We start from the raw sequence: 16,422 nt of genomic DNA on the forward strand, positions 1-16,422 counted from the left end.
AACTCATAGGAAACGTGACAAGTAGCTCCAACTAGACACTGTTTTGCTGGGGTCCATTGATTTAATCTGAAAAGTAACGAGTACTATAAAATAAATGTAGATGAGTAAAAAGTACAAAGATGTTCCTCTGAATTGTGAAGGAGTAGAAGTAGGCCATAAAGTAGCAGAAAATAGAAATGCTCAGAAAAGTAAAGAACAAATAACTTTAAATTGAAGTTACAGGACTAAATGAAGTTAGTCACAGCACATATGCATTCAGCATATATACACATATCTTTTCAGCACTGATGGGCACCGGGCGCCCCATTCTGCAGAATCTTCTTAACATGTATAAGCATGCCACTGTTTTTTTCTGATTTTGTTTTACAAGAGGATATTTGCTACCTTTCCTTTTTATAGGTACTTTTCAAAGTAGATATAAAAACACCACAGAGTGTTTCCGGTCACCTGAAAAAATTATGTAGAAGAGAGAAACACAAAAGAATAAGACACCCCAATCTAGTATGTCATGTGAATATTGAAACTGGTTGTGACCTTAAGTTGTTTTCCAGGTGTTCTCTCTGCTACTTCCACCTGAACAGAAATGTCACAGTCGTTGTTGCATTTTTAAAGGACTTTGACACAAGAAATTATTATTTGTCTTATAGTATGCTTAGCTATTGATAGTCATTAGAAAATAACTATATAAACACAGAACTACACTCACTGACTCTCACTGTGACACTCCTCACAATATGAATATTTACAATATACATGCATATACTATTATCACCGATCCACTGTTGTGATATCATCTTTTCCCCTTGGGAGAGTCACATGACCCCTCTTAGTGTGGGTGGAGGGGGGGGGGCGTCAAAATGCTTCAATGAAAACCACATGGAGGGAGGAGAGAGCAGCAACTAAACAGAAAGAGAGCGAGAGAGGGAGGCCAACATGAGCCATAGACACAGTTGAAGAACAACAGGAGAGCTGCTGTAGGAAAGCTTCTAGAACCAAGGTCAGATCCAGGACCAGAGGCAACACTGCAACTAGAACCAGAATAAGGACCACAGACCAGGGGCAGCCCAGTCCACCATGTCAGAACCCATCAGAAGAAAAAGCTCCAGCAGACAGCTCCTGCAGAACCTCATCAGGTGAGAGAAATAAGCTTTTAACACATGAGGATCGTCGGTTTGATAGTTTTTTCTTGCACCTGCAGGATGAAATTAGCAATTTGCTAAAGCTGTGTTCTATGAAAATTAGAGACTTTTTCAGGGAATATCAGTTGCTACTAAAGAGTAGAATGTGATTTAACACTTTCATGCACTCATGAAAGTACGTTTTGGGGTAGGGATGAAGTTTGTCTGTTTCCAGTAAAAATAAAAACAACAACACGATCACAGCAACTCTTGTCAGGAAAGATGTTCTTCTCTAGTACTGCAGTAAACAAGCATTATTGCTTGTTTTAATCTGTACTTCAGACTTCAAAGTCCAATCATCAGCTGACTCATCCTGAGCTTGATATGCATGAGCTACATAAATGTAGAGGGACCACAGACTGCAAAAAACACGACGGTAGTGTCGGTGCTGTCAAACATAATTACATCTTCTTATATTCTTTGTAAATCACTAAAGCAAGAAAATCCAAAGTGGTAAAAAAGGAGCTCGGGTGGAGTTTAAAAAATGGCAACCTTGACAGTAGAGTGTGGTGAGCTAAAACCTGTGTCAATCAAGCAAACCTGCACCAAAGCATAAAAAGTTTCAGGCCCCAAATCTTCACCCTGACACATATTATAAAATTAGCTTTTAGAGCTAAACAAAAATGTATTGACTCTTTATTTCTGGAAGAATTTAGGGTTTTCCCGGAGATAATCAGAGATTGGTGTATTGGTTATTAGAAAGTTGTAACTTAAAGCGTTTCTGCACTGGCTTCAGCATTAGCATGCAATGGCTGCTAATTGACAAGAGTATACTGTGTTCTCAAAAGACGTGGCCTTGAAAGTGTTAGTGACCCCGGATCAAACCATGTGGAACACCGGACAAAAGATGGGCAGAGAACAAACAGAAGACCTGACCAGACCATGGTCTACAATTCAGTTGAGACCATTTCAAAGCATGTTGTCATGGTTTTAACTGTTGTCATTTCCTGTGTTATTTTATTAAATCCTTTCTTTTTTTTTACCCTTGCCTGCCTCTACACCTCTTAAGCTTGTTCACCTTTTGTTTTGTTATTTAATCAACACTTATAACATGTACCTGCTCTACCTGGGGGTCCAAATCTCTTGCTCTCCTGTGTCTGCACTTGGCAAAACATTACAGAGATCAGTTGAGTTTAATAACTGCTGAAATAGGGCAACCCTCAACACAGACAGTTCACCATTACTAAGTAATTATTAACAGGTATGGCTAATATATGATTTGGCTCAGAGCTTCACACCCAGCTCTGATTAAACAAGTTGTTTTGGGTTCACTATCAATGAAAATAAATATTATAAACAAAGAGTTATCCCCCCGAATATACCGTAGTTTATCTAAAGGCTATATCAAACCAGCATGTGCTCTATGGGCAGTTAAGAATGGCCTGATTAAATTGTGCAATTTCATCACGTTAAAAAGCTGATGAATCAGTGAGAATTATTCGTTCTCATACTTTATTAGCACTAAATAACACCTCTCACTCTTTAACCCCAGTTAAGAATAATGGCGGAGGCTCTATAATTGGATCAAAATGTCTTCATGGTCAGTTTCAATTCAATCGCCCTTTGTTATTTTTGGTCCCTTGTTACTATTTAGCTCTCCGCTTAATACTGTCTATTGTGATTTATCTCCTCTAACAAGCACAAGCGCCTAATTTATTGTGTTGTTTTCTATATTTGCATCTCTCTCCTAGCTACTGTGTTACTGTGTGACTTCACTGAAAATGACACTGAGCTCTGAGTTCAATGGCTTTCTTTATAGTTGCAACTTCCTTAATGACCATGACATCATCTGGCTGAGTCCTGAACCCCCTCCTGCACACACACACACACACTCACACAAAGAAAATGCCGTTCCCCAGGCCTCCATTGCCTCATTGTGTAAAGGGTGGAAAAAGTGATGTGTGTCAGACAGAATTCTTCCATAATTTGCTCGTTTCACGTTTATGCTTCACAGCATCCTGTTAAATATCCCAGCAGACTCTGAAGATACCTGGAAGTACAGACTGCCCTGCAGAGACAATATCCTCTAACAGTGTGATTAAATCGGAACAGACATGCCTTATCTACAGTACAACTGCTTCAGTTAGTGATTTCCTACACTTCCCATAACGCCTGTTGAGGACAGTGACTTGTTGCCTTCAGCTATGGGTTTGACATGTAAACTGTCATCACTGTGCAGTAGAGGGTTTTCCGGCTTTGTGTTCAGAGATATTTATAGAGCAGCCGTAGTCTAGAAAGATATATTTTTCTCATCTTGCAACCCTTGAGGGTGTACAAAGCTCAGGACTTTAACATCAGAGTCTGGGGTAGTTTGGTTTAAACTACAAAAGCACTGACATGTTAATTAACATGTTGAGTCTTAAGTCACTGGTAACGTTTTTTTGTGTTAAACCAAGACTATCTCACCGAACCTTGATAAAGTGCTTAAACAGAACCATTAAAAACTTTAATGATGCTGTAGTCACAATGACTGTATTGCAAAATCGGATATATTTGGCGGGAAAATAATGAATATTGATACGTTCAGCATGTTTTGCAACTTGCCAGATATGTTCATTTGTAAAACAACATTTGCTCATTATGTTAAAAGAAAACAAACAGTTTTTCAGATGTATTTGCTGTTGCAAATTAGTTATAGTATATAAATAAAATTTCTCAGAGACAGGGTTAGCACAAGATATTAAAGGTCCAGTGTGTAATATTGAATACGTATGTTCAGAAAAGAATAAGAAGTATTAATATCTAGCAGGGGTCGGCGAATAAGTTTTGTATCAGAGCAGTTTCTTTTATTATTAGAGAGCATAAGACATACAATAATTAAACTGAATGATAGGGTGTTTGGTTTGCTCAGGTGCTAAAGTGCAAGACTCTCACATAGAAAGCTGCGTGTTCAATTCCATGTTGGGAGAAAAAATTTTTCCCACCTCTTCAACAAATTGATTATGAAGCGACTGTTTCACATGCTCACATAAAGCATGTGCAGAAGTGTGTGTGTGTTTCGGTGTTTGATCTGCATCCATCAACCTACGGACGCTTTTCCATTTCCCCTGTATCTCCAGGCAGAGGACATTTAGGGGAATCCCGTTTACTGACAGCTCTTTCAGAGGTGTGTCAAGCAGGCTACAGACTCTTTTTAATGTCATTCAGAATTTTTAAAAGTTAAAGCTCTGAATTTAACTCGAAAGAAAGAATTGCTGTAGAAAACGCTTTTATTTTGTAGGCAAAACTACTAAAGAGGAACTGATTATGTGAGTAACTGTTGCTGTTATGACAGAGATCTATTTCAGCACCGCTATCAAAGTATTTAGTTATCTTAATTTTTTGCTGCTATAAAAGCACCATAATCTGACCGCGGGCCAGATATTATTGCTGGTGTGCGGTTTTGCCGAGGATCAGTAATCACAGAGAGAAATAAAGTGTTTTCTGTGTCATCGTTTGTATAAACTTTATTTATTAAGTGGTTTCTAATGGATTGTGGTGCAGAAACAGTGACAATGTTTCACACTTTTGGCTTACATTTTCCATGTTATCTGTCAGTTGCCAAGTCGTAATAACATATGGTTTTACTGAATAATTGAGTAAATATAATTTCTTAATAAATAAGAATTAAATAATATTATTAATATATCTACCTAAAAAAACCTCAGCTCCAGACTACACAGTTGGTTGCAACCAACTCACCGCTAGATGCCACTAAATCTTACACACCTAACCTTTAAGTTTTTATCTTGTTTGTGCAAAATCCCAATATTAGATAATAAGATGAAATGGTTGCTTCAGTTGATTTTCCAGCTGATGTTAGGAATTAGGAGTAAAACATATGTGATATGTAGTTAAAACCTTTAAACATGCTAAACTTATATGGTCCTTCAAGGATTTCATACTCCTTCCCCTTGTTGGATTTTAGGCAGCAGTGATGGGGTTCAGACAATCAAACCTCATCCCCAGTTGACCTATTTCACAAACAAAATGGCCTGACTGAGAAGTCAAAGCAGCCCAATCACACATCAAATTGATTTACATCAAACTGAATACTGACTCTGGCCAATATTGCTTCCATTAAATCTCTAGTGAGTATTATCTTATGTAGGTCACTTTCCCACAAAAATGACTGCAGCACATTACAACATCTTACAACTGTTCATGGCCAGTGTCCTCACCAACAGCCATAACCAATGACATTAGCATTATCCTTTTATATTTGATATTTTTTGCACTTCAAAGACATTTTTTGGTGATGATTTCATTCAGCCAAATGTTTGATGAACCAAGGGGTTGACATGTTGGGAAAATTAATCATATTTTTGGGTGAAGGCCTATGAATTGAGCTGCAACTGGCCAGTACAAAGCTAAAGAGTCTGCATGTATTCTTTTAATGAGGACCAATGAGCTCAAGGCCTTGGACAGTTTTTCTTCCATGATGCTGCTGCAGTGTTGGGACAACATTCACAATCAGTTTTTACTGGCAGATTTCCCCAGTCTTCCTTCTGTGCAAAGATGCGTTCTGAAGTTAAGCTAAGCTCATATAAGGCCTCTGAGTTAATAAAATTAAGAGATTATCTCTCAAAGTTACAACCGTTTTAATACAAAATTCCCTCTCTCTCTCCAAAGAGGGAATTTTGTACTGAAAAGAGTGTAACTTTGGAGGATATCCACTTGATAACACCAAGTAACACTAAGCAAAACCCGTTTCAGTATTGTGGAAACATTGTGCAGGAAAACCTTGTGCACACAACTACAGAAGTTGAACCAAGAAGTCAGTCTGCAAACGGTGATTGATGTTTCCAACAGACAGGTGGGGTAATAACTTTACCAGCCTTAGTTTTCTCTTTCAAATAGGCAGGGCTAAGTCTATGAGATATCAGCAATTCTTTGGTGAGTACAAAGTAATTATGACCAAATCTCAGAAAATTATCGTTTAAAACCAATGACATCAGGCTTTGGAAAACTTGTTTGTACCAAACCAAAGTCCAACAACAGGTGATCTCTGGAGATGGGTGGTTTTAAACTGACATCCAATCAAATGTCTGGCTGAATATTTCCAAAGTTCTTCTTATTCCAATTTTTTGACAAGATTTTCTCCAGACCTCCACAAGTATGACGAGATGGAGCTAAAGGATTAAAGTCTCTCTCCTGCTCCTCCTCCATCTCTTTACCTCCTCCCCCCTCTCTCTCTCTTTGTTTCTCTCCAGAGATTGAAATTAAGTGAAACAGCACAGCAGCTGGCTCAAGCTCCACCAGATGTGCATGGACAATAAAAAGAGTTATTGTTATCAAGTCCCGCCCACTGGAAACTAAAACAGATCAGACAGATGAACTGGATGAGCTTCCCATGAAATAAAAGACAAACTACTTCTTACCTGAGAAAATAATCATCATACATAAACAGAAACCTTTCACTGTTAGTATGCCACAGAAAGTATGAATAATGTGTATTTGGGTGCCAAAGGGCCTAGTGGAGTACATAACATGTTTCTCGACTTCAACAGGATCTATCTTCCCAATGTAAACCCGTGTTAAATAGCCCTCTGTCCACAAATGTTTGTGTACTTTTGGACCTGGAGCGATAATAGTAATGTGCTTCCAACTTTGTGGAAACATTTGGGGGAAGGTCCTTTTCAACATGACAATGCCCTTGTGCACAGAGCCAGGTCCACAAAGAGATGACTTTACCAGTTTGGTGTGGAAGAACCTGACTGGCCTGCTCAGAGCCCTGACATCGACCTCATCCAACACCTTTGGGATAAACCGGAACAAGCCAGACCTGATCACCCAACGTCACCTTTAACTAATGCTCCATCGCTGACTGGGAGCAGATCTCTGCAGCCAGGTTCAACATTTAGCAGAAAACCTGAAACCAAAGAAGTGGAGGCTGTTATAGCAACTTGTGTAAATTAGGGTTGTTCCAACCACATATGGTTCTAATGCTTGGGTGTCCACAGACTTTTAGCCATGAAGCTCATCTGGAACCTTTGAGCCTCTGGGGACTGTGGGTAATTTGGGGCAGATGCCCTCGAAGCAGGGGAGTAGACGAAGGAAAACCAACTTTATCATAGTCATCATACTCAGCATCTCTTTTTAAGTGATCATCAAACAACATAAAGACATTATTTCCATAACCATTATGAAGGTTACACTTGAGCTTAAACCACTTACCTGCATATGAGCCAGTTATATCAAACTCATTCTGTGTAACCAACAAAAATGACACCTAGAATATTTCCATTTGATGGAATTGGCCAAAAGATTATGGGTTTTGAACTTCAAGTTCTAAAGGATCCTAGTGAATTCTGAACGGAGTATTTTTGAGGTTTTTGATAGTATTTTTGAGGTGTTGTAGGATTGTGGTGACATTCTGTTGCTGTCCACGTTGGCTGCAGGGTGACGGCCCAGCGGAGCCAGGAGGACGCTGAGGAGGTGGAGCGGGAGCGAAGGAGGAGAGCCAGGGAGAAGGAAAAAGGAGAGAGGAGCCCCTCTTTTCCAGAGCCGCCGCAACACAACAATCTCACAAACAACACAGAGTGAGTACAACAAACTGTTACACCACAATTCACTCATCTGTACGGCTATAAATATCTACCAGCCAGACTAGGAACACAGAGCTACTGTTCAGCTGTTAAAGCTTGTTTTAATGTGGCTGTAGATTCATTACAATCTCAGTAAATCTTCATTTTTCTTTTATGAATCATACATAAACAATGGACAGGGAAACTGGAAAACTGGAACAAAAGACTTTCACATCACAAAGAACTCTGTTTTTACTCTCACCTAAAGTAAAAGAAGAATTTGGACTGTTGATGTACTATTTCTTCATAACCTTTGAATTGGTTGTAATAGTTTGACATTTTGGAAAATACATTTATTTGCTTTTTTTGCTGAGCATTAGATGACAAAAATCAACACTACTCTCATATGCGTATGGATAATGTGAAGCTAGAACCAGCAGCCACTTAGCTTAGCATAAAGACTAGAAGCATGGGGAAAAAGCTGGCTCTGTCAAAAGCTAAGAAAATAAGATGCATGTTAACACAACATGTTAATGAGCTGTAGAGGTTTCCCCCAGTGCTTCCAATCTTTATACTAAGCTTAACTAACTGGCTTCATATTGACCATATTTTTCTGAGAGTGGCATAAATCTTCTCATCTAACTTTACGAAGAAAGTGATGAGGCAATTTCCCAAAATGTGATAATATGTAATAAGGAGAATATTTGGGTTACCAAGTGTAAGAAAATTCCAGTTTGGGACTGAGAGATTTGAGTCCTGTGTTTCTGCAGTTGTTTGTGTTTATATCACAGATTGGATGGAAAACTGTCCTTGATGTTTACAGTTGAGTCTCCATTACCTGCAGAGCTGATTACAGTGGAAAAGACGTGTGTGTGCGCGTGTACTCAGTAGGTTCAGTCCAGTGATGCTGCAGGTGAATGAGCTGAGAAAGCTGCTGTCCCATCTGTCCCATCCAGTTTCTGTTTGATCAGTCAGGGATGCGGTGTCAGAGCAGATCCCTCATGAGGAAATATTCTCCTGAGCTGAGACTGTGAGCTGTGCAGACTCATTTACAGCACAGTGAAGCAAAAGGCAGTTCACTCATCAAATACTGCACTTTTCATTGGTTCACTCATCAGCTTCCTGGAGATTTCCATCCATCCATCGTCAACCGCTTATCCTGCGTACAGGGTTGCGGGGGGCTGGAGCCAATCCCAGCTGCCATCGGGCAAAAGGCAGGGTAGGTCGCCGGTCCATCGCAGGGCCACACATAGTCAAACACCCACTCACGGACAATTTTAGAGACACCAATTGACCTAGCCTGCATGTCTATGGATGGTGGGAGGAAGCCAAAGCACCCGGAGAGAACCCACGCGGACACCATGCAAACTCCACACAGAAAGGCCGGGGCAACCGGCGTTTGGACCCACAACCTTCTTGCTGTGAGGCGACAGTGCTAACCACTGCACCACCGCGCCGCCCCTTCCTGGAGTTTTGAGCATTGTAAATACTTTTGAAATTGAGTCTCTTGCTAGTTCTCCAACGTTCTCTACCGTAGCTTTAATACTGGACGATGAACTTAATTCTCATAAAGGAATTCAATTATTTGTATTTTGCTTTTGTGTAGCCTCTTGTGTCATCATCACTGATAATGATTCAATTGATTCAGTTGTTGGTGTGGCATATAAAAACCTAATTCAAATATTTTGGGGGCTCACGTATTTTAAAAACCAAATATGATGATGATAGAAGGGAATTTTATCAAAAGCAAACAAATATTTATGTTGAACCAAGAAATCTATGAAAAAAGGCTTCTCTGCCTCACATTTCATCAATCATAAATGGCCTACTGATGGCTACCAAAAACTAATTATTCCTTCCTCAGCTTATGGCTTTACTTGCCATGAGATTTGTTGAGAACTTTTTGAGACATCCTGCTAACTAACAAACAGATACACAAGCTAACAGGACTGAAAATATTGGTGGAGGTGATCATAAAAAAAAATTGAATAACAATCAGCTATAGGTGACATTTAAGACCGGTGGAAATTGTATTTAAACTGTTCAGTCAACAGTGTGATCGTAGGTGACATATTCCCTGTCAGCCTGAATTATTTGAAGGTTAAAAACACACAGCAAACCACTGGGATGTCGCTTGAAAAAATCTTCTTTCAGGTGTTTTGTCAGTGCTGATGAGGTCCAATCTGCAGACCTGGAGCAGGAGGCAACTGTGCCTTTCTGTTTATTGTTTCTATGGACACCGGCTCTGTTTCCATGGAGCCTGAAGCTGCAGGTCCTGTCTGCCACCTGTCGCCTCACTCAAAACGCTGCCCTGTCGGAAACCTTTGGCTGACATCAGAGACACTCGGTTACCTGGGAGGAAAAAAACAGGAGACAAACCCACATGCATGTAGCAAATTTGTGCAAATGAGATGGAGGAGATGTACAAACAATGAGTCAGACAAAAGATCTGCACACTGTACTGATTTAATTTAACGGAGCAACGTCTCGATCTAACAGAGACATGGTCAAATGACCATCACAAAGCAAACCAAGCGAAATATAGACACAAACACATTTAGTACTTAGGTGTTTGTGAACTGCCTGACTTAGCATCAATCTACTCTGACTGAACCAATCAGATCTGGATATTATGCATCTATGCATCAAAAATGCAGAAAATTTAGAAAACAACAAAAGCAAGAAAACTTATTCATATTAAAGTCTGTAAAAGTAGAGTAGGATCTGTTAATCACACTGAGAGAAAAGTTTTGTACCAACTGTAACCTCTTCCAAAAAAATCTAACTTTAAGCCCTACATGCCTTTTCACCTGTTAAATCCCAATGCATCTCAGTGTATATGGATTGTGTTTATACAAATTAAAATGCACCACAAAGGTTATTTTGATGATTAAGTGTGTGATACTTTTATGCTCTGAAATATGTGTTTATTTCCTATGTAAGCCAAGCAAACAATTGCTGCATGGCAGGGTATGATACAGGTTGGGACATCTGTCAATAAAGCAGACATGGGTCCATCTTAAACTGATCTCAGGGTGTTGTTCAGTCACCACAAAACAGGAAAAACAGAAATATGTAAGAAAAAAAAGAAAGGAAACAAGCAAACACGCATTTTTTATTGCACGTTAACGCAGTTTTTATTTTATTATTATTAGTTTGAAAGTCCGTTGCTCACTGGCTCTGTATACATACAGTCAAACCTTGTAACGTCATTTCAAGTTTTTAACCCATCATTTCGTCCATCCCGATGTTTCAATGTAGTTTTGTAGAAATCGTCCCAACCCTACTGAACAGACTGTTTCTGCTGCTCCCTGATAAAAGATACCTGATGCTGATACCAGTTCAGAAAAAAAAACAAGAAAACTGGACTCTGATGGTAACTTGTTTTAATGCCCTGGCAGTGGCAAATAGCTTTGATTTAATATTTGATTTGATTCCATTAATGTTTAAGTTGAGATTTACAAGAAATATTTTATTGCTACTGTGTAAAGGGAATACTGCTGCCAAAAAGCACTTTATTTGTTTAAAGTGTTTGCAAACCACGTTATTACACTTTTGTGTATATAGCAGTACATTTAAATTAAAACTGCACAATACACTACTTTAGAATTCATTATTCAATTTTACACATAACAATGCGATTAATTGCGATTAATCGCAAGAAAATCATGCGATTAATAGCGATTAAAAATTGTAATCGTTGCCCAGCACTACATATAATTACAAATAACATTATAAAACATCTGTTTTGTAGTTGTGCATTTAGAATACAGGTACTTTATGCATTTTGAAGGGAATATGTATAGAACATAAACCAAATTTCTCAAAAATAGAGCTTTGGTCCTACTAACTCAAGCTAGACCTTCTCATTTGGTTCTCAGGTTGGACAAGGAGCTGAAGCCCAGTTGCTGCTTGGTTCTGGAGGAGGACGAGGGCTTCAGCGACTGGAGTCACAGGTTGGAGAATCGTAATGAGCAAGAGGTGCCGGATGACTGCAAGGCCCAGGTGCAGGGACTTTCAACACCGCAGCAGAAACCAGAGGCTGAAGAGGAGAAACAGCAGGAGGATGAAGAGGAGGAGGGATGTGAGCCACAACAAAGTGGATGGTCAGTGGAAGCTTCAACAAGACCTCCAGAGAAGGTACACTGCCTGACAGAGCGATTCAATCAATACTAGGGCTTTCAGGTGGAGCTTGATATTTGGCACAATCTGTATGGTTCTGGATGTGTCTGATGTTCGGCCCAGTCTCACCACATCAGTGTTAAATCTTTTTCCAGATGATATTACAATGCAACTCAGGGAAACTTTTTCTAGCATGCTGCAATGTATTGTTTTAAAAAGTGACATCCAACAGCTCCTCAGACATGTGTCGCTAGATTATTTTCTGCATATCTATTTTCAGTTATTTCATTGCAGTGCAGATTCAACCACCAGGCCATGACCATCTCACCTGGTTATTTATACATTTTCAGCCGCACTACCAGCTCGGCTTTTATGACAATGTTGGGCTGCCGGTCTACAAATTTGGTCCAGACTGAACAATGTACAACTATTTGATGATTAATGAAATTCTGTGGAGACATTCATGGTTCGCAGATCAGTCAGTTAGCTCGGTCATTTTCAACTACCTTAGGAGGCGTCTTCCATTTTGACCTTGGGACTTCGAGCCCATACTCATGGCAGATGTTCCTGTACACTATGACAGCTACCCGGTTATGGCGTTCCATGTACGAACTTCCTGCCTGCTGTTATGTGCTGTACTTTCTCAGGGGCATCCTTGCACAGTCTGCACCTGGGGTCTTGTCTGGTGTGGTAGACCTCTTGTACTGAGTGACTGTTCTTGTGCTGCCATATTTAGTGCTTCTGGTACTTTGTCAGCCTTGGCAATCTTGGTCGTTGTACTTTGGGCTCCAGCTTGGTTATGATCTTCAATCGTAGGTCAGTCGCCCTTATGTTGAGTGATTCTGTGCCGTAAGGGCTTGTTGTTATTGGGGCTTGCGACCCAATCTCTGAGTGTGGGGGTGATGATGATGACATCTCCCCGCTGACCTGTCGTCCTGGCTCCCCCTTGCTGTAGCTAGTTTGTTGTACTTCATCAATCTCTAGTTGTGATAGCAGTTGCCGTTTGCGGATGTTATAACACTGAGATAGGAGTTGTTGCTTGTATAGTAGCATTGCATCAGATCCATATTTTCTGCTTTCAGCAGCCCATTTGACATCAGGTTGCCCTGGTTCCCTAGCACCTGGCGACGTCCGAGCTGGTATGGCTCTTGTATTTACGGTTTCAGTCATGCCTGAGGTAGGCTGGTAGCATTAACCACTGAGCTATCCAGGAGCTATCCAGGAGCTATATATATATAGATAGATTATTTTATTACACATATTTGTTGTTAATTGTTAATCTTTGTTGTTGTATATTTTTATATTGTCAATTTAGATTTATGTACACAATACTCTCTGCCATTGCAATACGTCTTTCCTCTGCAAATAGTTGTATTATTCTTCTCTATTCTCTTATTATTCTTATATAACTTGCATTGTCTAATCCATATTTATATATTTATACATTTATTTATCTCAACTGTATGTTTGTCTACGTGTAGCACCTCATATATATATATATATATTCGCAATTGTAACAGCATCAGCTAGATAAATAAATGTAATGCAATGACAACCACTGGATGGATTGTAATAACTGATCTCTTAATTTTTCATCTAGCACAATCATCAGGTCAGTCAACAGTCTGACAGAGCTGCTAGCATTGCTAGTGTCTTAGTGTTGTTTAAGAACATCATCACTAAAGCATTTGCAACTAAAAATGACCCTTGAACTAGTCAATCAAGCTTCAAACTTTGTTATATATGATTCCATGAAGATACTTTCCAACCTCACTTCTGGTGCATTCCTATACTTTCAGAAGCATATTATCTTCACTGCAGAGTGACATGTTATCTGCTTTGCTTCTGCTTCATTTTAGATGTCCAGCAACAGAAAGGAAGTCAGGATGTCATACAGCTCAACGGTCTTCTTGCCACAGGACACCAGGCTGCAGCACGCCATGGGCCAAGCAGCAGACAGGGCGTCCTATCTGGTGGCGGGGACAATGAGACCACGGTGTGTTTAGTTCATTGTCTAGTTTTATCTCCCTCTTTTTTTTAAGTGATGTATTTTTATAATCCTGACCGTTATCTCTTTTAGTTCAGTGTATTATATGTTTGGATCCTGGGATCTGATCGTGCTCATTTCTATAATCCATAAATTTACAGCTTTATTAATCAGTTAAATCATTTTATCCACAGTGGGGGGGCCTGCAGGTTGGATGGGGAGGTGGAGCGGGAGGAGCGTAAGGAAGAGGACGATGTGCAGGCTGCTCTGCAGAGGGACTGGAGGCCAGCAGATATACAACAGAACCCCAGAGATGAAGACGATCAGGAGGAAGAAGAACTGAGCTTTACACGTGAGGAGAAAGAAGACTTCCAACTCAGAAGGGCAGAGAGTCATGGGGAGGAGGAGGAGAAGGAGGAGGAGGAGGAGGAGGAGGAGGAGGAGCAAGAGCACAAGATGCCAGACAAGGTTAGCTTTCCAATAATACTAGTGCTGTGCTTCTATCAATAGTATTACCTGTCTTTTTTTCCCCAACTAGTGAGGAGACCGTCCATCTCACTCCACACCCTGTTGGAAACCACCACCCACATTGTCATGAAACTTGCTGTGCATATTCACGGTCACCTGAAAATAATTCCTAATTATTTTGGAGATTCCCTTTACTTTTTGTCAGGTCAAAATTTTTTCTTGACCAACCAACTTTAGTCCATAGTAAGGTATCTTTATGATGGATTGTGCTGTGGATATTTATGGTCCCCAGGGGATGAACGGTTTTGTTGACTATATGACCAATGCTCCACACCACACTGTCTATTTATGCATCAAATATAACATAATGTAATAGTGATATCTCTATTCTTTTTATTATAATATTTAGAGATCACATTCATGCTCCCCAGAAGAGGAACTGTTTCCTTTTTGTACACTCCTTAAGCATGGAATAAGTGTTATCCTCAGGACTAAGCTAAGTCAGTTCTGCTCAGAAGTTTCCTCATAATCTGCTGGAAAGATTGCCATTATATTTGTTGAGCTCATTCAGACTCCCAAGTCGATAAATGTTTTTGATAATGAAGGTGTCCTGTGGAGTTTTCTTGTAAACATTTAGTGTTGCACACTAAAACACATGTGCATGTATTCTCAACAAAAAAACATGTTGAATCGATTTCCTTTCTCAAAACATTTGCAAAGCTGATTTTGTTAAAGTTTGAAACCCTATTTATATTTGTTTAATAGAAAGCAGTCTTTCTCTTCCCTGCCTTTACTGATGCATTGCTGTGTTTCTAGGCACATGTAGATCGGTGGAATAGTGTTTAACCATCGGCGTGAATGTGTTTTACGTCACCTTCATGCACACGTGCGTCACTGTGTGAGTGGACGAGGACAAAAAAAAAACAGGGACCCACTCTTTAAAACATGGTTCATAGCAGGATACCTTTAATGTCCACATGTAATTATCCAGGTGCCACAACCAGGACAAACTTTACATTTTTGCCTTCATGACAGTAGCGTACGGTAGTAACTACAGGCCCCAGTGCAGGCTCTTATGATGGGCTCCACATTTACAAAGCACACGCGCACACACACACTGCGTTCGTGTCTAGAAGTATTATAGAAATTATAAGGAGCATGGCCACTGCTGTCACTGTCAAAATCCTGAAACGTCACCACGAACAGCTGAGTGCAGGAGGTGTCCACTGTGCTGAAATGACGCTGTCATTTTTCGGGCTTTTCAATACAATAACCTCCCAAATTTTCCGCAGACACATTCCTCTTCGATAGAGTGGTGAGACATTATGGGGACTAAGAAAGAAAAGTGGCCTATTCGTAAACAACACCGTGTACTGAAAACAGGCCAGCTAACGTGCACACACGGTTTAATACCCACAAGCACATCCACACAAACAGGTGCTCAGCGGCGACCTGACCCCGAAATGATAACAGCCTTTTAAACAGCAGCACGGCAGCCACACCAAATTCACTTGTAAAGTTACACACCTATTTGAAAGGCATCCGACGGGCCTTGCATTGAGCGCAAATCTTTAACAATGTCCCTAGTAAAAAATCCAAAACAATCTTATTTGGGAGCTTTGCTACCCTCTCCTCATGTTCTTTTCTCTCCTGTCTCTTCTTAAAACTACTTTTATGTTTGAATGGCATGACTGCTCCCGCTCCCGTCACGGGCCCCCTGTAAAGTGCGGTCCCCAGTGCAGCTGCCTGCACTGTCTGCACTGTCTATACCTACGCCCCTGCTTCATGATCTCTAAACTGCATGTTGTTAGTTATGTCCAACTCTTTTACATTGTGGGGTGTTATGAAGGGCAATTAGTAGCAATTTAGATTTTACTTTTATTACTCATACAATAGTTCTATTAAGCAGTAGAGTGCAAACACAACCCCAAACATGTTTCTCACAGTGTTTCATAAAAATCAAACACATGCTTATTAGAAAACTCACAGCTCATAGAATTTGGCTTCAAATCTGAAAGTAATAAAGTAAAAGAATGCTGCTTTGGCCCACATGGTGTTGAAACTAGGTGTGCAGGCTGACAAAATCAGCTATGATGTAAGATGCTGTAACAAATTCCTACGTTTAGCACCAGTGGTTTGCCAGTGTTTCATTTGTCTTTTG

General features: G+C 40.1%; 1 protein-coding gene across 1 annotated transcript in view; it reads left to right on the plus strand.

Moving 5' to 3' along the window:
- The first annotated feature begins 987 nt into the window (after window positions 1-987).
- LOC123959267 (lymphocyte-specific protein 1-like) overlaps window positions 988-16,422 on the plus strand; it is a 29,947-nt gene continuing 14,512 nt past the window's right edge. The window contains exons 1-5 of the mRNA XM_046033219.1: window positions 988-1,133; window positions 7,559-7,699; window positions 11,566-11,824; window positions 13,666-13,802; window positions 13,988-14,177. Of these exons, the coding sequence (XP_045889175.1) occupies window positions 1,075-1,133; window positions 7,559-7,699; window positions 11,566-11,824; window positions 13,666-13,802; window positions 13,988-14,177 (786 nt within the window). The 5' untranslated portion in view covers window positions 988-1,074. The remainder of the gene's footprint in view (window positions 1,134-7,558; window positions 7,700-11,565; window positions 11,825-13,665; window positions 13,803-13,987; window positions 14,178-16,422) is intronic.

This window comes from Micropterus dolomieu, linkage group LG20 (assembly GCF_021292245.1).
Source record: "Micropterus dolomieu isolate WLL.071019.BEF.003 ecotype Adirondacks linkage group LG20, ASM2129224v1, whole genome shotgun sequence".
NCBI lineage: Eukaryota > Metazoa > Chordata > Actinopteri > Centrarchiformes > Centrarchidae > Micropterus > Micropterus dolomieu.